Source organism: Anabrus simplex, chromosome 4 (assembly GCF_040414725.1).
Source record: "Anabrus simplex isolate iqAnaSimp1 chromosome 4, ASM4041472v1, whole genome shotgun sequence".
In the NCBI taxonomy this organism is placed as follows: domain Eukaryota; kingdom Metazoa; phylum Arthropoda; class Insecta; order Orthoptera; family Tettigoniidae; genus Anabrus; species Anabrus simplex.
Genome location: NC_090268.1, coordinates 373,788,688 through 373,815,556, shown reverse-complemented (window position 1 = coordinate 373,815,556; position 26,869 = coordinate 373,788,688). Strand labels below are relative to the sequence as shown.

The window sequence follows — 26,869 nt, the reverse complement described above, 5'->3', positions numbered from 1 at the left end:
TTTTGGGTCGCACCGAGAACGATAGGTCTTATGACGCCAGTGGAATAGGAAAGGGCTAGCAGTGGGAAGGAACCGGCCGTGGCCTTAATTAAGGTACAGCCTGATGTGAAAATGGGGAACTACGGAAAACCATCTCCAGGGCTTCCGACAGTGGGGTTCGAACCCACTATCTCCAGGTCGCAAGCTCACAGCTCACAGCTGCACGCCACGTGGCCAACTTGTTCCACCCTACTGCATTTCAAGTAAAAGTTATTGTCTGAATTTAATACGGCCAACTTACCCGGTATTTAATATTCTAGTGAAAGGTATGAATGAAATGTAATCTGAAACTATATATATTGAAATTAAAATTTAAGCATGTTTGAGTCAAAATATTTATCTTATGCATACAACGATTATGGAAAAAGTAAGACGTTTAAGTTTTGTCCAGCCCCCTTCCTGAGAGCAGCGCATGAATAATTTTTAAAATCTGGTTGAACAATGACTCTTAAACTCAATATTAACACCAGAAGATAAAAGTACTGTTATTCCTCACAATTAAGGAACGTCAGTTGGACTACATATTCCGCAGTTTCATTTCACGACGTTATTTTGGCACATATCAATGAAATTAGCCTTTAGGATTAATCATTTAACAATATTAGTCAATGTAACATACTATTTTATTCCCTAAATTAAGATACATCGGCAATCAGTGTCAATATCAGAACGTCAGCTGGACTAAGTCATCTCCCCACAGTTTCATTTCACGACATCATGTTGGCAAATATCAGCGAAAGTAACCTTTAAGATTAATCATTTTAACAGTATCAACCTATGTAACATTCTCCATAACTCTAAATTACGATAAATCAGCAATCAAAGTCAATATATTTTCCATAAAGAAGTATGCATTTCTACCGCAAATAGGTCGGCCGCCAGCGCCACGTGTCGAGTTGTGTAACTACTCCGATTACAGTGCGTGGACCCGATTGTCAAGGCCGGTAAGGAGCTAGCTAGAGCGACGCATCAAGTCGGCCGTGTCAGAAAACATTGTCAACTGCATTGGTGTTCTACTTTATTGAAATTGTGTGCGTGTGTAGAACTAGTACAAATATAATACAGTATTGTGTCTGGGTGAAATAACGAGCCCAAATCAACTTCACGAACGAACGAACGAAGATAATAGGTGAAGGTTATGGACACCTTGTCACAGGTTGCGGATGGCTCATTTATGAGCAAAATTAATTAATGCTATTTGTGGTTGTGAGTGAAATTCCTGATTCCGAGGTTATTTCACCTGTTAGTGCGAACTGTCTGTCACTTGTAAATGTTCGGCGAACGCCAAAATCACATTGAGTTGAAGACAACGGAATGTAAAAGGGAAATAATTAATTATTCTCCGACGTATGGTATACCAAGGCTGAATGATGCATTATGTTATAGTGACTTTTTCGAACGCTTTCTCTTTAGCAACCAACCCTGTATTGTGAAATATTCAGCGATAAATACATGGGGTAGTTACCAAAAATGGATTTCGGACGAAAAACCGGATTTCAAGTATATAGAAGAAAAGTATGGTTAGTGTAATTTATAGCGTTTTGAAGCTAGCTGCATTCTTTCCCTTTCACAGGTTTTCCTCATGTCTGAAAATCGCCGTTGGTTACTGTATCCTTGACATTAACAAAAGCTAGGCCTATATGATTTATTTTTGTGTACATCTATCCTCTAAATTTTTAAATTTTCATTGTTAGAATATCCTCGTTTCCTGCCTCATCTTAGAGCCTGTTTGCACGGGTCCACTTTTAGTGACCTATTCGCGCCACAGCCACTGGTCACTGCAGTCACAAACGACAGGAGCCGGTGTGGTAGGTGTCTGCCACACAAATAAGATTTGCTCCAGTCAGTCAAAGCAAATTATAAGTCAGCAAGTGGAGATTATTATTATTAATAAGAAAAGCGCACAAACGTGCAGAGAGTTAAGGTTCATTGTTCTTTGCTGTATTCCATCAGTGATTTAGTGCGCTTGTGGCACTCGCTGAAGTGGTAGTGTTTACAGGCCTTCCCGCAGATGCTGCATACACACTCTGGTGAGGATTCGTGGAAACTGTTTCTTGTGCATAGCTTGTGGTGGAAACCGTGCACCGCGAGCCTAGTTATGGTGCTTCGTAAGTTCTTATTTGGTCCCGTCCAGTTCTGATCTAGCATCGCATCTGTTGCGTCGAATTTGGGCCAGATTTCCGCTCTCTTGTTTTGTCTGTCCCGAAGTAGGTCCGACTCTTGTTTCGTCGCTGACAGCTGTTGTTTGAACCTCAAGTCTTCTATGAGGAAGCACGTTTTTGCAAGTTCGTAGGCCAGTCTCGAAGGGGCGTATTTTGATATTCCCAAAGTTCTCTTTAGGTATCTTGCTTTCACACACTCAAGGGTCGAGAGGTCTCTAGTTGTCAGGTTGTTCCATATGAGCTCAATGCCATAGGTCAGAATAGGCATTATCTTTGCATAGAAAAGTGTTAATGCGGTGTCTAGTGCTAGTCTTGTCTGATGTCTTAATGTCGTAAATGGCTTTTATTGCGGCGGCTGCCCTCTCCCGTATGTGGATTTTGTAGGATGATCCCGATGGTTGTAGGGTGATGCCTAGGTAGTTGAAGGAGTTTACGATCTTTAACTCTTCCGCTCCGTAGTATATTTTGTCTTGTGCAGAGGTTCTTCCTTGCCTCCTGAAGATCATTTGCACTGTCGTGTTGGTATTCAGCTGGAGTTGGAGATTGTAAGGTGGTGTTGCCTTGTAAGTTGCAGAGGAGATGAAACTGATCAATTCATATTTATCGGTTAATAGACTATCAAAAGCAGTACTGCTGTATTCTGGTGTTTTTCAATTTCGTGTGGCTATTTCTAGCCGAGTGCAGCCCTTGTAAAACAGACCCTCCGGTGAGGGTGGCAACATCTGCCATGTGTAGGTACACCCGAACCCGGGACCCTCTGAACCGAAGGCCAGTACGCTGACCATTCAGCCAATGAGTCAGACTTTTCTGTGTTGGAGAGTTCCAAATGCCAGGTTGCGCCCCTATACTAAGTATGAAATCTTGAATGTTTATTCATCACCTGAATGTACAATTAGCTCTGATTTTTCTGAACTGACTGAGAGTGACTAGAAGACAAAGAAATTGTCTAAAACTGTCTAAATGCACTAATGCTAAATGATGGTCTGCTACTACTGCCTCAGACACTTGACGATGCCATTGGTAGTGAGGGTGAACCACTAACACCTAACCACACCACTGCAGTGGCACTGTAGGCCTATAAATGCACCCATTTCCTTTCAGTTATTTCTTCTAGTGGTTAGTGGTTTGACACATGTTGGCCACTAAAAGTGGCCTCATGTAAATTGGCTTTTGAAGTTTCTGAGAGTTTATGGCTGAGAATAGATGATTTTATTACTATTTAAAAAAACACCTTGGTTCGAGTATGATATTGCCAACAGTAGTGTCAACTTCTCTTCTGTTTTATTCTGTATTATATCTTTAAATTTTCTCCAGTTCTCTCCCATCTCTGATGATTTATTAGTTTATTTATCTATTGAGGATATGTATATGAATAATAATAATAATTGATAGGCTACATCAATAATGTTTTATTCATAATACAATACAGTGGTGCTGGCGTCGAATGTTACGACTACCCTGGACTCACAGGCTAACAAATGAAGTTCTCAAGAGAGTTGAAGAAACCATCTTTCTAGAGAAAATGATGACGAAAAGAAGATGTAGTTGGATAGGTCATTTACTCCGGCATTCATCATGGTGCACCACACTGCTTGAAGGGAAACTGGAAGGAAAGACTAGAAGAGGACGACCAAGTGCAGGGTTCCTTGATGGCATTAAAGGGCAACGTCCATATCAACTAATCAGGCAGCTGGCTCAGGATAGAAGGTCGTTGGATGAGGACAGTCATGTTACCCACCAACCATCAGGTTGAGGAGAACGAGAGAGAGATAATTCAAGCTAGGACGATGGACAAAATGCAATGACTGACACCAAGCAAGTTGGTTATGCAGTACAGGTTGTGCAGCTGAAAGCTTGATTTGGGTAGAATAAGAGTTCGAACCTCACCTTTGGCTGCACTGAAGATGAGTTTCTGTGATTCCCCATTTTCATATGTCTCAGGGCTGTATTTAAAGCTACTGCCGCTTTCTTCCCAATCCTATTCTCATTGCTGAAAACCTAAGTATGATAGTAAGACACTAACCAGATGGAGATAAAGATGGACTAGGATGAGCAGAGGAAGCAACATGGACAACAAGTAACATGAAAATACGAAAGGACAAGAGCAAACTTTACATCCTCATGCACTGCTGTCTTTGTAGATGGACTCTCCCCTCTTCAGTACCGTTGAGAATAAGACTAATAAAGTTATTTGTTTTATGCTGGCTATCTGATGGTGAAGTAATGACCCTGGTCTAGAAAGCCGAGAATAACAGTTGAGGGAATTTGTTGTGCTGATTATGTAAGTTATCAGTTCATAATTGGCAGGTTTTTTTTTTTTACATTAAGCTGTTATTGCTTGATAGACCAAGGGCTGTATAGCCATGCACGGGGGAGGGAGTATTTGTTTTACTGTCCCTTCAATTGTTTAAGAAATGTCAGGGTGTCAGAATTTTGTCCATCAGACTTCATTAACATGCCAAAAACCAGGAATATAGTATCATAGCATTTAAATATCATCATATGCCACCAAGTCAGGATTGAATATGCCATTGTGACAAGATAATATTATTTGTTTTACATTCTACTAACTACATTATTATAGTTTTCGGAGATGCTGCAGTGCCGGAATATTTTCCGTCAGGAGTTTTATACTTGCCAGTAAATCTACCGACATGAGGCTGACGTTTTTGAGCACCTTCAAATACAGCCAGACTGAGCCAGGATCAAACTTGCGAAGTTGGGTTCAGAAGGCTAGCACTCTACCGTCTGAGCTACTCAGCTCGGTTTTGTGAAGAGAACAACTACTACTAAACTGAGCTTGGCATTCGTTTTTCCCTTTCTTCCACATCTATTCCTTCTCACCCCATGATGAACTTGCTTGTGCTTCCCTGCTTCAGCAGGAGGATGGGCATCCTTTCTTGAAATAGAACAGACCTGCAAATCTGGCTGATATTGAGGAATGTGGCTCTTGTGCTGCCCAAGGGTAGTTCAGGGCCATTTCCTTCTCACTATATGTTTGCCTCTACAACTGTCATTGTTTTTCTTGCACACAATGATTTTGATCTCTCTGTGCAAAATTGTAAGTGGCATTTTCCACAACTCTCACCATACAGTTCTCTCTCTCTCTCTCTCTCTCTCTCTCTCTCACACACACAAGCAAAATCACAAGTTTCATGGAATCTCTTATTGATGCAGACTGCATGATGGAAACCATAACATGTGCTAAACAAACATAATGCACATTGTGCACATTTCTTCTTTAATAATTAATTGTTTTTTCTTGCAGCAATCGCAGTCCCTCCCTCTCCGCTGACCAAATGTAAAATCTTCTCAATTTCTACCAACACTTTTCTAGAGAAAGGTATCCGTGCTTACACCTGCTGGCTGCCAAAATCTTCAGTATGTTTGATCTGCATAGGTACCATATGTGAACATTTGTTTTCTTGATCAAATATTGAAAATCTCTTCCAACAAAAAATGATGTCAGATGCCTCGAGCCAAACCAAACCCCATGGCACTACAGCCCTTGGGGGCCTTGGCCTACCAAGCGACCGCTGCTCAGCCCGAAGGCCTGCAGATTACGAGGTGTCGTGTGGTCAGCACGACGGCTCCTCTCGGCTGTTATCTTGGCTTTCTAGACCGGGGCCCGCTATCTCACCGTCAGATAGCTTCTCAATTCTAATCACGTAGGCTGAGTGGACCTCGAACCAGCCTTCAGGTCCATTTAAAAATCCCTGACCTGGCCAGGAATCAAACCCGGGGCCTCCGGGTAAGAAGCAGACACGCTACTCCTACACCACGGGGCCTCGAAGCAGTCACAAATAAGTGTGACAAATACTTCAGTATTTATATTGCGTGTTGCTTAGCATTTCATTTATTTATAGATCCATCAAACTTGTTTAAAAATGTATATTAATTTCATCATTTTTCATGTCTGGGTCCTTAGCTAAATGTTCAGCGTAGTCACCTTTGATTCAGAGGGCCCCAGGTTTGATGTGGCTAGGTCATATATTTTAACCTTAAAGGTCAATTCCCCTGGCTCGGGGACTAGGTGTCTGTAATGTCCCCAACATCCCTACAGCTCATACACCACACATAACACCAGCCTCCACTACAATAACGCACAGTTTCCCATACATGGTAGATGCTGCCCACCCTCATCGAAGGAGCGAGTTGGGCCATATAACTCCTTTATTCCGGCATAGAAGTTTATGCAGCTTAACAAAGGCTGCATCTGGCTAGCCTAATGATGTTTGTGTTTCTACTCTGAGGTCTCAACTCTGCATTTATATAATAATTTATATTTGAACAACTGGATACTCTTCACATTCTTGCAGTAAATTTATGTAGTATAGGATACATCCTCATTCAGATTGTCATCAGTTCATGCATACTGTATATTCTCTCTCTCTGCACTTTTTCAGGATCCGTTTTCTGTTTAGAACTTGATAAGAGCATAAATTGTAGCTCATTTACACTTTTGTATACTGGATGTTTGGAAACTGCCATATCAGAAAGCTAGTACTTATATTCCTAGTCCATTTACTTCTGTTAACATTTTGGCAAATATTTCAATGTATCAGAATTAGCTGATAAATTTGAGCACCTGGCAGTATTGCATTGAAAGTGTGGTACCCTAGCTACGATACGAAGACATCAGTTGGTGTGCTCCTACCGAATGTTAGTTCAGCAGTGAAACGCTTGACGTTACATTTGTGTAACAGGCATATACTTTACATTTCAAATATCCAGAAGTACTTTAAAGAAAGATTTCTTTTTTGCAGATTTTAGTTTACTTATCAAGATGGAAAGAAAGCGCACTTTCTCAAACTCAAGCGTAAATGTCAGGGGCAAATAAGATAGACAAAGAACAACTGGTGGCAGCAGAAAGCTCAGGAACTGCAAAGTATGTCTGATGCCCAAGACTTGCATAACTTCTATGCAGGAATAAAGGAATTATATGATCTAACTCGCTCCTCCTCCAGGACACTGAAAGCTGCTGATAATGCTATCACTATTACTGATGGTCAAATTCTAGAACATTGGAAACAACATTTCTCCACTCTTCTCACTCAGAGTTCAAATGTTGCTGAATACTTTCTTGCTATGAAATGGCATATGGCATTTAGTGCCAGGAGTGTCCGAGGACAAGTTCGGCTTGCCAGATGCCAGATGCAGGTCATTTGATTTGACTCCCATAGGCGACCTACGCTTCGTGATGAGGATCAAATGATGATGAAGACAAATCATACACCCAGCCCCCGTGCCAGCGAAATTAACCAATTAGGGGTAAAATTCCTAACCCTGCCGGGAATTGAACGCGGGGCCCCTGTGACCAAAGGCCAGCACGCAAACCATTTAGCCAAAGAGCCGGACTAATAAACTCGTGTCCTCATCCTGAGGTGGTGCAGCTCTTTTTAGGCACATTCCAAATGGAGGTGAGCTGCATGTACCATTTCAGCCACATACCAGCCCTCCTGCCATTCTTAAATTTCTGGCAGTACCGGGAATCGAACCCGGGCCTCCAAGGACGGCAGCTAATAACACTAACTGTTATTCTACGGAGGTGGACACTTTCTCGCTGATGTGCCTCTACATCCCCAACAACCATGGATGGCTCTTCCATCAACATTCAAGGAATTCAATGCTGCTCTCAGTAAACTAAAACCTGGCAAGGCTCCTGGCCCAGATAACATTCCCCTGGAACTTATTCAAAGTGCAGGCATACTTCTAAGGACCAGACTTTATACTCTTAATACGGGAAACCTGCGAAGTACCTGTTGACCTTAAAAATGCCACTATCGTTACCCTTTTCCAAAAAAAAAAAAAATGTTTGTAGTGTTTGTGGCAACTATCACAGTATATCACTGCTATCTATAGCAGGTAAAATTCTTGCTAGAATTTTGCTCAGTCGCCTGCAGATTATTTCTGAGAGGACCCTACCCGAGTCGCAGTGTGGTTTTTGAACATCCAGAGGCACAACAGAAATGAACTTCTGTGCAAGGCATGGAAAAATGCAAAGAGCAACAGACTCCTTTATACCTAGTGTTCTGTGATCTGGAAAAGGCTTTAGACTCAGTCCCGAGACCAGTACTGAAAGACTTTGGCTGTCCAGAGCATTTTGTTGATCTGGTCAAGGCTCTTTGTGATAACACGCCTGGGCAAGTTGTTCATCAGAATATTATCTCTGATTCATTTCCAGTCACTCATGGATTGAAACAAGGATGTGTGCTTACCCCAATACTCTTCACTCTTTACTTAGCTGCTGTGCTATATGGAACATCTACAGACAACCAAGGTGTAAAGGTCAGATATTGCTTTGATGGGGGACTGTTCAATCTCGCTAGACTTCGCTCCCAAAAGCTTACTAATATTTCCTCTGTTACAGAATTGCGGTATGCAGATGACGCTGCCGCACCTGCTCTCACACCTGAGGAGCTGCAACAGTCAGTTGTTTCAAGAGTGCTTGCGATCACTTTGGTCTCTCCATTAATGTTCAGAAAAGCTAAGTACTCTCACAGCCTGCACCTGGATCAAACTTCCCACCTTTCAGTATCTCCATTGCGGATACTCCACTGGAGCAAGTCGACCACTTTTTAGATCTAGGAAGTATCCTCTCGACAAATGCTAACTGTTCACTAGATGCTGATAGGAGAATTGGTGCTGCCCACTCTGCATTTGGACGTTAATCCCGCCGTGTCTTCACGAATAAGGACCTTACAATGCATACAAAGATGATGGTTTACCATGCTGCTGTCATATCAACACTGCTTTATGGTTGTGAAACGTGGGCCCTCTACTGTCAGGATATCAAAAAGGTAGAGTGCTTCCATCTGCAAAAACTTAGATCCATCTTGAACATTAAATGGGAGGACCAGGTCACCAACCTTGCAGTTCTTGAGAAAGCACATGTTGTAAGCATCAAGGCTACCATCATTGGCCACTGTATCAAATGGATAAGGCACGTCCATTGCATGAGTGATTCCAGGCTTCCCCGTCAACTTCTGTATGGTGAACTCTGTTCCGGCACAAGACCTCATGGAGCCCCTTTGAGGCTTTTCAAGGACCAGCTAAAGTATACTATGAAAAGAGCTGGAATTAACACTCAATCCTGGGATACACTTGCTGAGAATCGTACACTTTGGCGCCACATTGTTTCTACATCGGTTTCAGTGTTTGAAGATGAATGACATGAAGAGGATAAACAACAAACACGGAAGCTCCATCAAGCTCAGTTCCACCCTTCCCCAACCATTTCATGTGATCTGTGTGGACGTTTCATGCCATAATTGGGCTACTAAGTCATATGAAATATATTCACAAAGCTTTGTAAGTGTGAAAATGTAAACTGCTGAAGAATGTGTTTAATCGGATACGAGTTGCAGCCGACGACGAGTTTACTTATTTATAACCAAGCGATTTGGCCATATGGTTAGGGGCACACAGTTGTGAGCTTGCATTCGAGATATAGTTTGAAGATAGTTTTCAATTGTTTTCCATTTTCATATCAGGCAAATGCTGAGGCTGTACCTTAAGGCCATGGCTGCTTCCTTCCCACTCCTAGCCCTTTCCTATCCATAGTTGCCATAAGACCTACCTGTGTAGGCGTGACGTAAATACTGGGGCTGTACCTTAATTAAGGCCACGGCTGCTTCCTTCCCACTCCTAGTCCTTTTGTATCCCATGGTTGCCATAAGATCTATCTGCGTAGGTGCGACGTAAAGCTAATTGTAAAAAAAGCAACTTATTTATCCTTCTATTGTCATTTTCCCTTTACATTTTACCCCCTGTGGGTAGAGAATGCAGATGAAGAATACGCCCACAGTACCCCTTGCCTATCGTAAGAGGCAACTAAAAGTGGCCCCCGGGGCTCTCAACTTGGGGGTGTGGGTTGACGACCACGGAACCCTTAGCTGAGTCTTGGCATTGCTTCAACTTGTGCCAGGCTCCTCACTTTCATCTATCCTGTCCGACCTCCCTTGGTCACCGCTTATTCTTTTCCAACCCCGACGGTATTGGAGCATTCAGGGCCTAGGTAGTCTTTCATTTTCATGCTCTTCTTGACCCTTGTCTTTCTTTGTTTGGTATTTCATTTTTCGAAGTGTCGGATACCTTCTTTTCCTTTTTTCCCTCTCTCTGTACCCCTGTGGGTGGGGGATGAAGTTGTAGACTAGACTCACAGTATCCCCTGCCTGTCGTAAGAGATGACTAAAAGGGGTGATCAAGAGAGGATGACATTAGAACTATGAGATTATTTGTGATTCATACCATTACATCTGGAACACCATGGGTTGATGTTAATTGTGACTAGTACCATCTTGCAAAGGTTTACGTTATATAGCAGCAGGACCATTCTGTGCGGAACATTATGGGTCTGAGTGTTGCTTGTGAAAGAGATCATGTGTATTCCACTGGTCTGTTCCACTGTGTTCAGTATGGTCTGTGTTACCTATGAGTAGTACCACATTTTTGTACAACACCGTGGGTCTACGTTGCCTGCAGTTAGTACTACTATGTGAGAAACACCACGGGAATAGCGGTGTCCATGAATAGTACCACTGTTTGAGGAAAACCATTGGTCTGCGTTGCCAGAGAGTAGTATTATTATGTAAGGAACACCATGGGATTGTGTTGTCTGTGGGCGTTACCATAACGTGTGATGCACCGTGGGTCTGCATTGCCTATGATTAGTACCACTATGTGAGCGTCCCCATGAGTATATGTGACCTGTGATTAGTTCCACCAAGTGAGGAATACCATAGGAATACCGACGTCCGTGATCAGTACTCCTAGGTGAGGAGCACAATGGATCTGCGTTGCTTGTGAGTGGTGCCCTTATGTGCGAAAATGTGCAAAATGCCATGGGTTTGTGGTAACTGCGAGTGGTGCCATTGTGTGTGACATACCATGGGTTTCCATTACCTGTGATTAGTACCACTGTAGGAGGAACACCATGGTTCTGTTTTACTAGTGATTAATACCATCGTGAGGGGCTGGTGACCTGGATTTTGGATCCCTTTAGATAATAAGCATCATCCCAGTAATTAAGACATTGTGAATTGAATCCACTGATTGTTTTTGTTTCATGTTCATTTTATCACCACCATTCGTTTTAGATTCTAGTCAGTGGATACATTTCGATGTTTTAATTTTCATTTCGTTACACCTTGTACCATTATGGGCCGTTAAACTAGCTGTTAGGCCCCTTTAAACAACAAACATCATCATCATTACAAATTTGAAAGTTTGAACATTGATATCAACTAAAATAGACACTCTTTCTTCAACGAGTACTAATACTTTTAGTAAAGTGCAGGTATGATATTAACATGAAAGTAACACAGAAGTAGATAATAATAGTAATTTAATCAAACATACATCCCAAGGCAGTAACAAACAGGTCATCGGCTAGTAAATTTGTACCTTCATCTGGAGGTTATGCAACTCTTTTTTACGTATGCCTACAATGAAGGTGAGTCGCATGTACTATTTTAACTACATACCAGCCCTCCTGCCATTCTTAAATCTCTGGTATTATTGGGAATCAAATTTGGGCCTCCGTAGATGGCAGCTAATAGTGCTAACTGTTACGGTATGGAGCGTGATATGCAGTAACTGTTCGAAGTTGCCTCATTAGCAGCAATACACACACATCTCAAGGCTTCGAATCAATTCCATCTGCATGTTTAGCAGCATTTCTTCATTAACTGAAACACCACTAACATGTTCTATTAGCTCAAAAATGTCCTCAAAGCAAATCAAATCAAAACTGCCTACATACAGGCCATGAAAGCGCTTGTAACATTGGAAGGTAAAAGCTGCTATCCATAACCTCGGCATTAAATGATAAAATGTCCTCAGATTGGTTGTGTTCACACACGTTGAACACTATGGCTGGCAAGCACCCAATAATGGACATTGTGGATATTTAATACTCCTTCATTCGTTCTGTGGTGCCCTGATGGTGCTGTTTTGTGCAGTATCATGCCTGTGAGGTATTTACATCCTGTTTCTCTAAGATGGTGATCCACGTGTACCGTACCCAGGGGTAAATACCCTCTAGGACGATGCCTCCATTCCTGTATGAACATCCGACTAACTCAGGGTTGGGCAGAGTGTGGGTTGGTTGTCGGTTGGGTCAGGATAAAAAGTCGAAGTTCTACTCTAAAATATCAATGACAGGAAATGGAGGTATAACACGAATGAGAAACAATCATAGGGGGGTAAGATGGATTTATTGATAAATATCCCCGATCATATTACGAGAAAACAATTAAATCAAGAAACAATATGTCAAAATGAACTCAAAAATGTAGAAAATAAATGGAAATCAAAATGTTACTTGAATGATAAGACAAAATTTGAAATCAAAAATCAAGTTCAACAAAGAACATTATATACATCAAGACTGAGTTTCTTCTTATAGTCCATTGTTTATATTGTATGGCAACAAGTGTACGCAAACACTGACATGTGGTATTTCCATATGGAGTTACACACCATCGCATCACAACGATACGGTTTCCAAATTTAAGTTAAAACGAGAGTCGCCGAAATACTACCGTTAAATAAAAGTTACATTATAAAGAAAAGTTACGACGAAAAAGGAAAATAATTAAGACGCAATGGACGCTATGTAAGTTTTTCAAAATACTAGGGGCATATCCTATACTATATTTACAACAATTTAAATAATCAAACTAACACATCTATATACATCGGATATCGAGTAAAGTCTTAAATGCTACACAGATTCTAATGTGAAACCCGGTTCACTGCAAAAGATCTAGACAGAACTAGATAAACCATCAATACTTCAGCACTCGGGTTGTTCCCTTTTAAAACAACGAGACAAGGTATACAATCACAAATAACAATGTAAAACATCATCCTGTAAGGGAAAGACATATAAATAACCCTTGATATCACGAAGAAAGCAATGGGCAACATTGCCTCCTCCTGCTGCATTTGAGCGCTCAACAGCGCGGTCATCCGTCGTGTACTTCCGGGTAGATCACGAGCTGAAAAGAAATGTTGACCTCAACACTATGCTTAAGTTTGGATCCTGTCTCCCGAGGCTGTCACAAGGAAGTATCATCTCATTCACGCCTAGATAAACACAGGCCAGAAATCAGCTTGCCATGAGATAACGCCTTTCGCCGGCTACACGGAAACTCACGTATATTCATTCCTTCTTAGCATGCTTTTACCATTGAATATCATCAGACTCAATAGTCTGGAATTATACTGTCCATTCTGATCACAATATACACTCAGAAGACACTTAGCAGGCACACACATCTGCACAATATTCTTTGTCTTGTCAGGCATACAATCATCCTGCATCAATACATTATAATTCAGCATGCAATCTTTATCTCATTATTTCTCATAAATCTCATTGGCCTTCCACATTATGAGACTCAGTTAGTGTCCTATACAGACCATCAGGCAAACAGAATCCAACTTAACTCGAAGATCTTATTTTAATGACGACATTCTGCAGCTCCTTCAGTCAGCTTCCGTAAAATCATGCGTCATGCAGAATATCTATACCTGTCTCTCTGAATAACCGAAATGAAATGAACTAATACGTATTGAACGTTGTATAAAGATGAACCTGTCAATCTAGCCCTTCTAGCATATATATAAGGAAAACTCGGAATATCCTATACTAAGTAACATGCGTAAATAAACAACAACTAATCCTATCAATCCCTCATTTTCCCAATCATCTAATCATAAAGCAAAATGATAATAAAATAAACATGCATTATTCTCGTATCCGAATCTATCCTAGTAACAAACTAAAACAAACACATGCCGTCAGGCTTATTTTACATGAAAAAAATTCTATCTACACTGTCCTAGTACTTTAACATAATTTACATATGCCATAAATAACGCATGCATCTTAACTGAATTCCATCCGACGACTCTTGAGATACCAGGATAGCAGCTTACATCCCCGCTGATTGAGGGATTTACTCCATGTTAATCACAGCATTAACATGTGGGAATGCACTTCCTTCTTCTGCATGCATGGCCATTATCTTGCTTGAAAATAATCCACTAGAACACAGAAGACTATGGTTGACAATATCTTCGCTGCTTAATGCTACGAGCCGAAATACCCTTTCTCTTTACAAGATCAGCTAAACACACTGATACATATATAATACACACTTCACTTAAAGGGTGAGAATACAGTTTGAAAAGCAGCACACGGTTCGCCACGAAAGTTCCTCGCGAAACGCGCCCGTCTCGAAGTAGTGAAACAATAGCACGTTTCCACTACACTTGCTACACAGCGGTCACTAAATACCATCTTATATATTGAAAGTAAACTCTGCCAAAATATACTATTCCATTTACTCAAGAACAGTAAAATCTTCCAACTGCACAATTTAAAATATCATTTAAAACCAGTTACTGTTACTGGAATAACATCATGATCACCAATTCAGAGTTTGTGCTTCCGCACTATCCAAGCATTTAACACAGAGTGACGCTCTCCAGAGCTTGGGTTACTGAGGAGGCTTCGGTGACGCCACTTCAATACTGGGGTTCCCGGGTGTCTGAACCAACCACCAATCAGAAAATTCGTCGTATATGATGACACAATATTATTTGTGATATATTTACAAAACACAGCTCAAACACTAGCAAATTGCTTCCACCAATTTTTATATTACATTTCCAAATATATCTGACTTCTGAAACTGTAGAAAACCGATTACCGACAGAAACTGACTTTAGTAACGGAGCACGTTGGTCATTCTGGAATTAAGATTTGGCGCGGTGTGGCCTCCATGTTTCCCAAGTCCTTAATTTCCCATTGGCTGAAATATCTTGCTTGGTCAGCATCTAATACACGTGTCGATCCTTGCCAGCGCTTGGTTACGCCACCCTTTCTCACGGTCATACGGAAATATGAAGCAATATCCAGCGACTCACTGTCTTGCTCAACATCCGGTATCAACTGTCTTGGGATATGATGCTTTAACATGTTAGACTGTAACTTTTATGAATAAATTTTACATATTGTGTCAAATAATACTCTAATTATTATTATGGGCCGGCAGGATACGGCTCACACGCATAAAAATACAATTTAGTCTGGATGACACCGATGCGGAGTGTGATCTGTATACAAGTGCAACAAGGTTAGCCACAAAATTATTCTCTTCAAACCAAGAGAGTTGGCCGTGCATTTAGGGGCATGCAGCTGTGAGCTTGTATTCAGGAGATAGTGGGTTCGAACCCTACTGTCGGCAGCCCTGTGTATGGTTTTCCATGGTTCATACCAAGCAAATACTGGGGCTGTGCATTAATTAAGGCCACGGCCGTGTCCTTCCCTCTCCTAGCCCTTTCCTGTTCCATTGTTCTACCTGTGTCGGTGCGATGTAAAGCCAGTTGTAAGATACTCTGTAAGTATATATCAGCATACTCATCCAAGCTGCATGAGGGATGAACATGCCAGTACTGAGTCCAATGTGCTGCAGTACAGATAACATTACTAATTCACCTCCAGGTACACTGCATGTGAAGATATGTACAGAGATAGGAACAAGAAAAGGAACACACAATAGGATAAACATAATGGCAGGTTAATGTGGGAAGAGGGAGAAACAGAAAGATGAGACAAGGGCAAACATGAAAACACAAAAGGACAATCTCCATATCTTCAAAGACTGCTGTCTGTAAATAAAAAGGTTCTCTCATCATCAATCTCAGCTCTTCTACATCTATCTCTTCTCAACTCCCTGACAAGCTAATTTCTGCTTCCCAACTTCAGATGAGAGGAAATAGATGTAGAAGAACTGTGATTGATGAGGGGAGAGCCTGTCGTAAGATGACAGTGTATGGAAATTGTCTTTGTCATTTTGTGTTTTCATGTTTGTCCTTGTCTCATCTTTCTGTTGCTCCTTCTTCCCATGCCGACCTGCCATTATATTCATTGTATTGTCTGTCTGTTAGGTTATCAGCCCAGAGGCTGGTTGGATCATCAAATAACGATTATAGGGAAACCGGTGGCGGCGCCAAAATGAGGCATACTATAGTTCATTCCATGTTAAGAAAACCGTGTTGCTCTTATGACAAAAGGGTTACCAAATCAAACGGCTCTGCTCAACACCATCACGGGAAAATGGTGTCTCATAAATTTGAGAAATTCAGTATATAAGTTGAAGATAAAAAGCGGAAGAAACGAAGCTGCAAATTATTTTTATGAACTAAAAGGGATGGAGGATATACAGGGGCTATTTTTGTCTTGTACGAAGTCCGAGGTAAACTACGGCACGTAGGAAACCTCAGTATTGGAGTGTAAGGCAAATTGGGGGAGAAAATAGAAAAATAATATTTTTTATGGGCTCGAGGGGTGAGGGATGCATTTACTTGCATTTAGTGAATTTCACCAGGCAATGCGGGATACTTTTGTGCTCTTGTATCACTTTAAAAAACAATAGTAAAAATTAAATGCGATCGTGAAGAAAGTGGTAAAATTAAAATGCGCTTAAGAAAGAACAGCTAAATAACAAAACCAAGCGCAAATAAAAAAATATGGCAATTTTTTTATCAGTACAAGTTATGACATGATGTATCGTTGCACACCACAGTACCAAAATCTCCAGTAACAACTTCTGTTCAATACAAAAATAATAGAACACACACACATATGCAATATACTGCCAATTTTCACTCAACACAAGACAAGTACGCACTGATTTAAAGCCTAAAAACACACGTGCAACAAATAAACACTTTAGATGACTTCACTACAGAAGTGAGCTGCCGGCGTTTCACAGAGTGAGGAACTACACGATGCTTGTACCAGAGCAAAACAGAAGAAGGAAAATGAAGGAATGCAACGAAGCGATGGCTGTTCCTACCATTGTGCTTCCTCCTTATGAATATGTTTATGAAAAAGGAAATGTTGTGTAGTTATTTTAATGACTTACTGGCAAAAATGATTCATCCCTTTTATCTGCCTTTCATAATACATTACAAAGTACAGTATAATATCCCTAATTACGAGGAATTATGGGTGTCTCAGAGTGGGTGTGTTCACTCCTTGTAGGTCCATGTATTCCACAATGGGATCCTTTCCTCCTTTTGTATTTATCCAGCGTTCCTATTTGTGTTATGTTTCTTCCCTTTTCCTACATTTATGCAGCTTTCTTATTTTCCTGCACACCTGCATTAAGACTGATGTCAAGATGACCCTTTGATGAGTGTTGATGTGCACCCTTCTCGTGAAGATGGGAAGCAGAAACGAGCTTGTCTGGGCGTGAAAGGAAATGGATATAGAAGATGTGAGGTTGATGAAGAGATAGCTTATCCATTCAAAGACGGCAGTGTTTGAAGATATAAAGATCGTCCTTATAGCTTATCCATTTAAAGACGGCAGTGTTTGAAGATATTAAGATCGTCCTTATAGCTTATCCGCTTAAAGACGACAGAGTTTGAAGATGTAAAGATCATCCTTATAGCTTATCCATTTAAAGACGGCAGTGTTTGAAGATGTAAAGATCGTCTTTATAGTTTATCCATTTAAAGACGGCAGTGTTTGAAGATGTAAAGATCATCATTATAGCTTATCCATTTAAAGATGGCAGTGTTTGAAGATGTAAAGATTGTCCTTATAGCTTATCCATTTAAAGACAGCAGTGTTTGAAGATATAAAGATCGTCCTTATAGCTTATCCATTCAAAGATGACGGTGTTTGAAGATATGACGATTGTCCTTATAGCTGAGGGGAAGGAGATTGCAGGCTAAGGGCTCTATTTGGGATTAGAATTCAGGACAGGTGTCTATGAGAAATCGGTACGAGTCACTCCAGGTAGAACAACACAGGGAAGATGAGGAACAGGGAACTATTGCTGAGATGTGTGGAAGTAGGAGGAAGGGAAAAGGTACGAAGCAACTTGATGTCTTTTGAGTTAACAGACTGGGAAAGGGTAACGCTGACACGGATTCAGAATTATGTGATAAGATAATCAGGTATGTGGGAAACGACATGGAAAGGAATGTGATTGTAGCGGGAGACCTGAATTTACCAAATGTCAATTGGGAAGGAAATGTGAATGACAGGAAGCATGACCAACAAATGGCAGATAAGCTAATATGGGAAGGACAGCTGATTCAGAAAGTGATGGAACCAACTTGAGGGAAAAATATCCTGGACGTGGTGCTGGTAAAACCAGATGATCTATAGAGAAACCGAAGTAATAGATGGTATTAGTGACATGAAGCTGTTTTTGTTGTAGTTAAAAATAAATAGAAAGGAAGTTCTTAAAAGAAGGAATATTAGGCAGTACCATATGGCTGATAAAGCAGGCATGGGGCAGTTTTTAAAAAGTAACTATGATCGGGGGAAGACGGTAAATAAAAAAGTAAACAGACTCTTGGATGGGTTTAAAGCAATTGTTGAGGAATGTGAAAACAGGTTTGTACCTTTAAAGGGCGTAAGGAATGATAAAGACCCACCCTATTATAATAGAGAAATAAAGAGACTAAGAAGGAGGTGCAGATTGGAAAGAAATAGTCACAAATGGCTGTGGAAGTAAGGAGAAAGTGAAGGAACTTACTAGGAAATTGAATCTAGCAAAGAAGGCAGCTAAGAATAACATTATGGCAAGCATAATTGGCAGTCATACAAATTTTAGTGATAAATGGAAGGGTATGTATAGGTATTTTAAGGCAGAAACTGGTTCCAAGAAAGACATTCCAGGAATAATTAATGAACAAGGGGAATGTGTACTTGAGGATCTTCATAAGACAGAAGTATTCAGTCAGCAGTATGCAAAGATTGTTGGTTACAAGGATAATGTCCAGATAGAGGAGGAGACTAATGCTAAAGAAGTATTAAAATTTACATATGATAACAATGACATATACAATAAGATACAAAAGTTGAAAACTAGAAAAGTGGCTGGAATTGATAAGATTACTTGGGATATACTAAAGACAATGGGTTGGGATATAGTACCATATCTAAAGTATTTATTTGATTATTGTTTGCTTGAAGGAGCTATACCAAATGAATGGCAAGTTGCTATAGTTTCCCCTGTGTATAAAGGAAAGGGTGATAGACATAAAGCTGAAAATTACAGGCCAGTAAGTTTGACATGTGTTGCATGTAAGCTTTGGGCATGCATTCTTTCTGATTATATTAGACATGTTTGTGAAATTAATAACTGGTTTGGTAGAAGGCAGTTCGGTTTTAGGAAAGGTTATTCCACTGAAGCCCAACTTGTAGGATTCCAGCAAGATATAGCAGATATCTTGGATTCAAGAGGTCAAATGAACTTTCTTCTTACGCACGCCATTCCTGTGGTTCATACATTTCCTGATACTGCTGGTACGCAACACACTCTGGTTCATCATAGTATTCCAGCAATTCGATCCTTACTCTGACGTGCTGTTTTGAATGAGCAGTGTGCATACTTAAGGCAGAGGCTCACTTAGTAGTAGTATTAGTATTATGACCTGGTCTAGAATTACAGTTTAGTCCTATTCCAAATTATAGCACCACAATTCAGTAAATAACTCAAAATTCAACCCGGAAAAGAGCCGTTTCTTAAGAAAAGCTTCTTCCGCTTCATTTTTATTAAATTCTACATTCATTTTATTCCAAATTAGCAGAGAAGAGGGGGTTTCTCCTCTGGCTTGCAGGAAAAATTTGCCTACAAGTCAGATAGTTTTCTCCGCCGCCAGTGTAGTGAATTGAGATTTTACGACTTATTGGGTACTCCTAGGAAACAGATTAGTAAAAGGGCTTAGTTTTTGCCCTGGGACTCTCCACTATTCGAACCCACCACCCGCTGAAAAAAGACTAAGAGTGTTCATGGATCCTGGCTGTCTGCGAATTGATCATTCCAGCTCTGGAACTTTGGACTGTTGGATCGGTAGCATAGTACTGTTCTTTAAAAGTGAGAAATTGTGTGGTTTTTCATTTGACTATTTCATTTAAAAGCATTGCTTTTAAATGCGCCATTCCTACTAACGTCATTGCAATGACCTATGTTCATTTCAGTTGGGAAACTACTATGACAGTCTTTCTAAAGATGTAAAAAGGCAGGTGGAGTGTTAGTATATGCCATTATAATGAAAACTCCCCAACCTGATTGTGACTGATATGGTAGGCAAGCGGGCCTACCATTACAATGAAAATTCCCTAACCCAGTCTTCATATGAGAAAAGACGTTTGGTGATTTCCCCGTCGCGTTTCCAGGGTAAAGTTAAGAGCTATGCAATTTAATACAATCTTGCTCACAATGTGTACACTACCTAACCTAGAATTCTGTATGCAATGTGGAATTCCATAGAGACGCACAAGTAAATCAGCTAGTATGAAGATAAAGTTTGAATTCAGGAGGACAAATTGGGACAAATATTCATTTATAAGAAGGGGAGTTAGGGATTGGAATAACTTACCAAGGGAGATGTTCAATAAATTTCCAATTTCTTTGAAATCATTTAAGAAAAGGCTAGGAAGACAACAGATAGGGAATCTGCCACCTTGGGCGGCTGCCCTAAATGCAGATCAGTATTGATTGACTGATTGATTGATTGCTTATCCATTCAAAGATGGCAGTGTTTGAAGATATGGCGATCGTCCTTGTAGCTTATCCATTCAAAGACGGCAGTGTTTGAAGATGTGAAGATCATCCTTATAGCTTATCCATTCAAAGACGGCAGTGTTTGAAAATGTAAAGATCATCTTTAAAGCTTATCCATTCAATGATGGCAGTGTATATAAAGATCATCCTCGTCTCTTTGTGTTTTCATGTTTGTCCTTATCTCATCTTTCCACACTGACCTGCCATTATGTTTGTTCCCTGGTGCACTCCTATTTTTGTTCCTACCTCTCTATATATGACTAAGATAGTTCATTATGAGTTGTACGTTCAGACTAGTGTACAAACGAAAAGGGAGAAACATAATGTGAATGAAAATTGGCAACGAATAAGAAAGTAATGATCATAAACTAAAAACGAAATTACTTATTTCTGGGATGTGAACTGTAACTGTACACTTTTGAGACAAACCAAAACTAACAGCGCTTTACCACAGAGCACCAGTACATCTGTTGCTGACCTCCTACTGTAGCAAGAGTACCATACTTCAAATGCGATATTTCCAGGTGCTCAAATTTAACAGCCAATTCTGATGCATCGAAACACTTGGCAAAATTTTAACCGAGATAAGTGAACTTAGAATATTCTACGAATTCACACTCTTTCCTTCTTATATGCCAGTTTCTGGACACCGTGTATATCTTCATTATATATATATATTTTACTTGTCACTTTATGGTCTTTCAAGATGTGAACCACTTGCATATCTTTATAACATGAAATATGTTAATCTTCAATATTTCGTTCTTCATTTTCCTTTTGGTTAACAGTATATATTTTTATTACTTTTAGAAAATTCTTCTACCTTTCTCTTGCTATTACACTTTGCCTTTATTTTTTGTTTTATGTACGTCTTCTACTCATTGAACCACCTTCATATTCAAAGCTCCTGTGTTCCCTACGTAGGCCTATATCTCTTTCACACTAACACTCTATTCCTAACTGTCTATAATTTTCGTTGGTCTGTTTACAGAGTAACCATCTTTTTGATGTTTTGTTTCATGCTGATGTGCTATCTGAAGTTCACCTCTTGTCCCTATTGTTAGTCACAACTGATACGTAATTATTCTTTTAACAGTAGATGTCTATTTGCACATCTCCTCATACATAATTCTCACTCCACTCTTTACAATTCCATTACTATTTTCGAAAATTTACAATCAATTGTACAGTTTCAACATCTACTCCTTCAATTTTTGCTTGTCGTTGGCTGTAACTCGATCCAAGTATATATAACTTCTTTCTGTATACATTGACCAGTTCAATTCAGTTTATGGGTGTGTTTACAATGACTAAACAGACCAAACCTGGCATAAAACATATGCCCACACAAATCACACAGAATGGATGGAGGAGGGCAGGGTTGTAACTGACGGAGTTTTCTTGCTTGTCGCTTGGCCTCTTGATGTCTGTGGTGTTCTCTTTCAAACAAGTTGACAGCGGTGGATGTAGTGTTCCGCCACAGTGAGCGTTCCACAGCACATTCTTCCTATGTTTGTATATCTACACCAGTTGTCTTCATGATGTGTTTCAGCTGGTCTTTAAAATGCTTAAGAGGGGCTCCATGAGGTCTACTGACGGAGCAAAGTTCACCATAAAGAATTGGGCGGGGAAGTCTGGTATCACCCATGCGGTGAACATGGCCTAATCATCACAGTTGATGAGCGATGATTGTTGCCTCAATGCTATTTAGCTGCGCTTTGTCGAGAACTGCCGTGTTGGTCACATATTCCTCCCACTTAATATTCAAGATGAATCTAATTTTCTGTTGGTGGAAGCACTCGAGGTTTTGATATCACGGTGATAGAGTGTCCAAGTTTCACAGCTATACAGCAACGTGGAAATGACAACAGCTTTGTACACCATGAGTTTGGTATGCAGTTTCAGGTTGTTATTAATGAAGACTCTGTGCATTAACCATCCGAATGCTGCATGAGCCGCCCCAATTCTTTTATCAATGTCTTGTTCACAGGTACATCTTTTAGACAAGATGCTTCCAAGATATGAAAAGTGATCAAACTGTTCCAGTGTTGTGTCTAAGATGGAAATACTGAACTCAGGATGTGTTAATCCTGGGGCAGGTTGTGCAGGTACCTTCGTTTTTTCACTTTAATTGCAAGACCAAAGTGATCACATGCAGTTTTAAAGCAGTTGACTGACTGTTGTATTGTTGCAGGTGTTAGAGCAGGAGATGCGGTGTCATCGGCATACTGCAGTTCTGTCACCTGGATAACCAGAGTACGTCTTTGTGAGAGAAGTCTTGCCAGATTGGAAAGGCCTCCATCAAAACAAAATTTAATCTCCATGCCTAAGTTGTTTGCAGATGATTCATGCAGAATGACAACCATGTACAGTGCAAAGAGGGTAGGAGCAAGCACACAGTCTTGTTTCAATCCATGAGTGATTGGGAACGAATCTGATACTGAGTTACCATGAAGAACCTGTCCAGACATGCCATTATGAAGAGCTTGGACCAATTCCACATAACGTTCAGGACATCCAAAATGTCTCAATACTTTCCACATAGCAGATATTGGTACTGAATCAAAGGCTTTTTCCAGATCATAGAAAACTAAATACAGAGACTGCTGCTATTCTCTGCATTTTTCCTGGAGTTGTCTAGCACAGAAGATCATATTTGTTGTGCCTCTGGAGGTTCGGAAACCACATTGAGACTCAGGCAAAATCCTCCTTGAGATAACTCGGAGCCAGTTTAATAGAATTCTTTCGAGAATTTTACCTGCAGTTGACAAAAGCGATATACCACGGTAGTTCCCACATACACTGTGATCGTCTTTCTTGAAGATAGTGATGATGGTAGCATTCTTCAAGTCGTCAGGTACTTTGAGTTTCCCAAATCAAGAGGATGAGTGTGAAAAGTCTAGTCTTCAAGGGTACACCTCCATTTTGTATCAGTTCCAGAGGGATGATATCAGGACCAGGAGCCTTTCTTGGTTTTAGTTGATTGAGTGCTTTGGTGAAGTCTCTGTATGTAGGGGAAACTGCCATCTATGGTTGTTGCGGCTGCTGAGGGACATTACGAAGAACTCAGTAATATTGGAGACACGATTTAGAAGTGAAGAGAAATTTTCCTTCCAACACTCTAAAATTTCTCCATTGTCAGTTAAAATGATGCCTTCCAACGCTCTAAAATTTCTCCATTATCAGTGAAAATGATGGAGTTGTCAGCAGTCTTCTATGGTCCCAATGAAGATCGAATTGGACCATATATCTCCTTTATGCCAGCATAGAAGTTTTGTAGGTCATGAGCATCAGATAGTCTTTGCAGTTCTTCAGCTTTTTGTTGCCACCAGTTATTCTTAATTTCCTTAATTTGTGCCTGACATTTTCTGTTAAGTTCCAAGAAATGTGATTTCTTTAAATTGGAAGACGGATCTTGAAGATAGGATAGGTGGGCTTCCCCTTTGGCATTGATCAGACATTTAGTTTCTTCATTATTTTCATCAAACCAGTCCTGTCTTTTTTTCCTCACAAAACCAATTGTTTCCTCAGCTGACTCAGTGATGACCTTCTGAAGCGTGGCCCATTCCTGATTTGTACTATCACTGCTGACTGGATGACTAGCCAGTTTGTTTGAGATTGTAATCTGTAGCAATGGATTCAATTTGAAGTTCAGAAGTATCGAATTTCTTTCTGGGCAGGTTGTGGATGGATCTTTTTGGTTTGCGACAGATTGAGATTCTCAACTGGCAAAAAAGGAGCTTATGATCTGTCCATCAGTCATCGTCGTTTCTTGCAGTCCTTGTAACAAGGACATCTTTTTTATCACATTGCCTGGTGATGATATAGTCAAGGATGTGCCAGTGCTTTGAGCCAGGACGCATCCAAGTGGTCTTGTAGCTATTAGCCAGGCGGAACTGAGTATTAGTAATAAAGAGTTCATGTTTAGCACATAAACCAAGGAGCAGTAGACCACTGGCATTCCAGCTGCCAAGTCCAAGTTTTCTCATCATATTGCCCCATAATTGGTGATGTTTACCAACTGTGGCATTGAAATCGCAAAGTAGTAAGAGTTTGTCTGTTGGTGGTAGTGCAGGTTGTAGAATTGGTCTTTAGCTTGTGCATCAGCATATGTCATAGATTTGGCTCCAGAGAGTCATAATTCTTTCGCTGACAGCGGTTGGAGTTAGCTGATAACCATTCACCAATGTGGTCTTCACAGTGAATCCAACACCATGAATGCGGTGTTCTCCCTCATCTTTTCCCTTCCAGAAGATTGAGTAGCCTGAGACACAGATGATGGGTTCCAGTGTCATTTCCTACACTGAGGGGACCATCATCCCACCCAAAGGGGTTCATTCGCCCGAAGCCATTGGCCCCTATAGGGCGTAAATTTATTTACCGCCTCTCAACACTCGGCGTTAGCAGTTTTTACAGCTGGTTGCCAAGCGAGCTAACCCTCCTCCTTTCCCATTCCGGTCTTGGGACCGGAATTAAATACAGCCTTTGAAACATTATATTTCATTTTTGATATTTTTATAGTTGCCAAGTCACTTCATTTTTTTTTCACTCTATCTGGTCTGATCATCTATTACTAATTATTGTTAGTACATACATCATTTTAAACTGTTTTTCTTTTCACTATTTTCACTATTCAGTCTGCAAGATTCTGTGAATTAACTAAACACTTTCACAATCCTCTATTTCCAGCTAGCTCTGGCCTCATTTAGTTCCACACCTCTTATTGTTAAATCGTTAAAAATTGAGTCTAACCATCATCACCTTGATTTTTCTCTACTTCTCTAACCCTCTATAGATGAGTCCATTCTCCTAAGTACCTGTATCCCTTCATTCGCCTCACGGGGCCCCACCACTGAAGCCGGTTTATATGCACAGCTTCATCCATCAAATTTGTTCCAAACAGCTTTATATCCTTTTTCTGAGTACCCTCCCACCATTGTTCCCACCCATTTGTACCTGCAATCATTCTTCCTACTTCTAACTTATGAATAATATATCCAAAGTCCACCCAGCTTTCACTCCCATGCAGTAAAGCAGGTCTGAAAACAGACCAATGCGAAGACAGTTTCATCTAAGAACTGACTTCTTTCTTACAGAACACCGTTGATCACAACTGCGAATTCAATGCATTACCTTTGCTGCACCTTGATTCAGTTTCACGTACCATACTACCATCCTGGGAGAATATACATCGTAAGTACTCAAAATTATCGATCGGTTGCAGTTTTGTATTCCCTACCTGTCGTCCTCTTAGATTTCTTCGTTACTGACATCATTTTAGTCTCGGAAATGCTAATTTTCTTTGCATACTTGTTGCACCTTTCTTTCAAGCTCTAAAATATTAGACTGCAGGCTTTCAGCACAATCTGCTATTAACACCCAGTCATCAGTATAGGTGTCCATCTCGTTGGCTGAATGGTCAGCATACTGGCCTTCGGTTCAGAGGGTCCCGGGTTTGATTCCCAGCCGGGTCGGGGATTTTAACCTTAATTGGTTAATTCCAATGGCTCGGGGCTGGGTGTGTGTGGCACATTCAACATTAGAAATCATCCTACCGGGCGAGTTGGCCGTGCGCGTAGAGGCTCGCGGCTGTGAGCTTGCATCCGGGAGATAGTAGGTTCGAATCCCACTATCGGCAGCCCTGAAAATGGTTTTCCGTGGTTTCCCATTTTCACACCAGGCAAATGCTGGGGCTGTACCTTAATTAAGGCCACGGCCGCTTCCTTCCAACTCCTAGGCCTTTCCTATCCGATCGTCACCATAAGACCTATCTGTGTCGGTGCGACGTAAAGCCCCTAGCAAAAAAAAAAAAAAAAAAGAAATCATCCTAGGTAGGGCCCTCATCTTCACAGACATGCAGGTCGCCTAATAGGCCGTCTACTAGAAAAAGACCTGCACCAGGCCTCTCCAGAGGCCATACGCCATTTTTAATCAGCATAGGTCAAACTGCTTACTACATTTCCACCCAAACTGAAATCCTCCCTGTTATCTTATACCTATCAGCAAATGATTCATATATTGGGTTGATGCATAAGTACGTATGGTCCTTATATCTTATATTTT

General features: G+C 40.6%; 1 protein-coding gene across 9 annotated transcripts in view; it reads left to right on the top strand.

Annotated features, from left to right (window-relative positions):
- The first annotated feature begins 1,165 nt into the window (after positions 1-1,165).
- The window catches only part of JMJD4 (jumonji domain containing 4), a 108,015-nt gene continuing 82,311 nt past the window's right edge, over positions 1,166-26,869 (top strand). For 3 of the 9 annotated variants that reach the window (XR_010859857.2, XR_010859856.2, XM_067145821.2), the window contains exon 1: positions 1,166-1,559. Coding sequence is in view for 5 of the 9 variants with exons in the window: in XM_067145821.2 (XP_067001922.2) it covers positions 1,310-1,559 (250 nt within the window). In the remaining 4 variants the exon portion in view is untranslated. Of the gene's footprint in view, positions 1,560-8,778; positions 9,002-20,251; positions 20,420-22,373; positions 23,189-23,520; positions 23,664-25,902; positions 26,000-26,869 lie in introns of those variants that run through there. The other 6 variants (XM_068227288.1, XM_067145827.2, XM_067145822.2 and 3 more) reach the window with 6 other exon arrangements.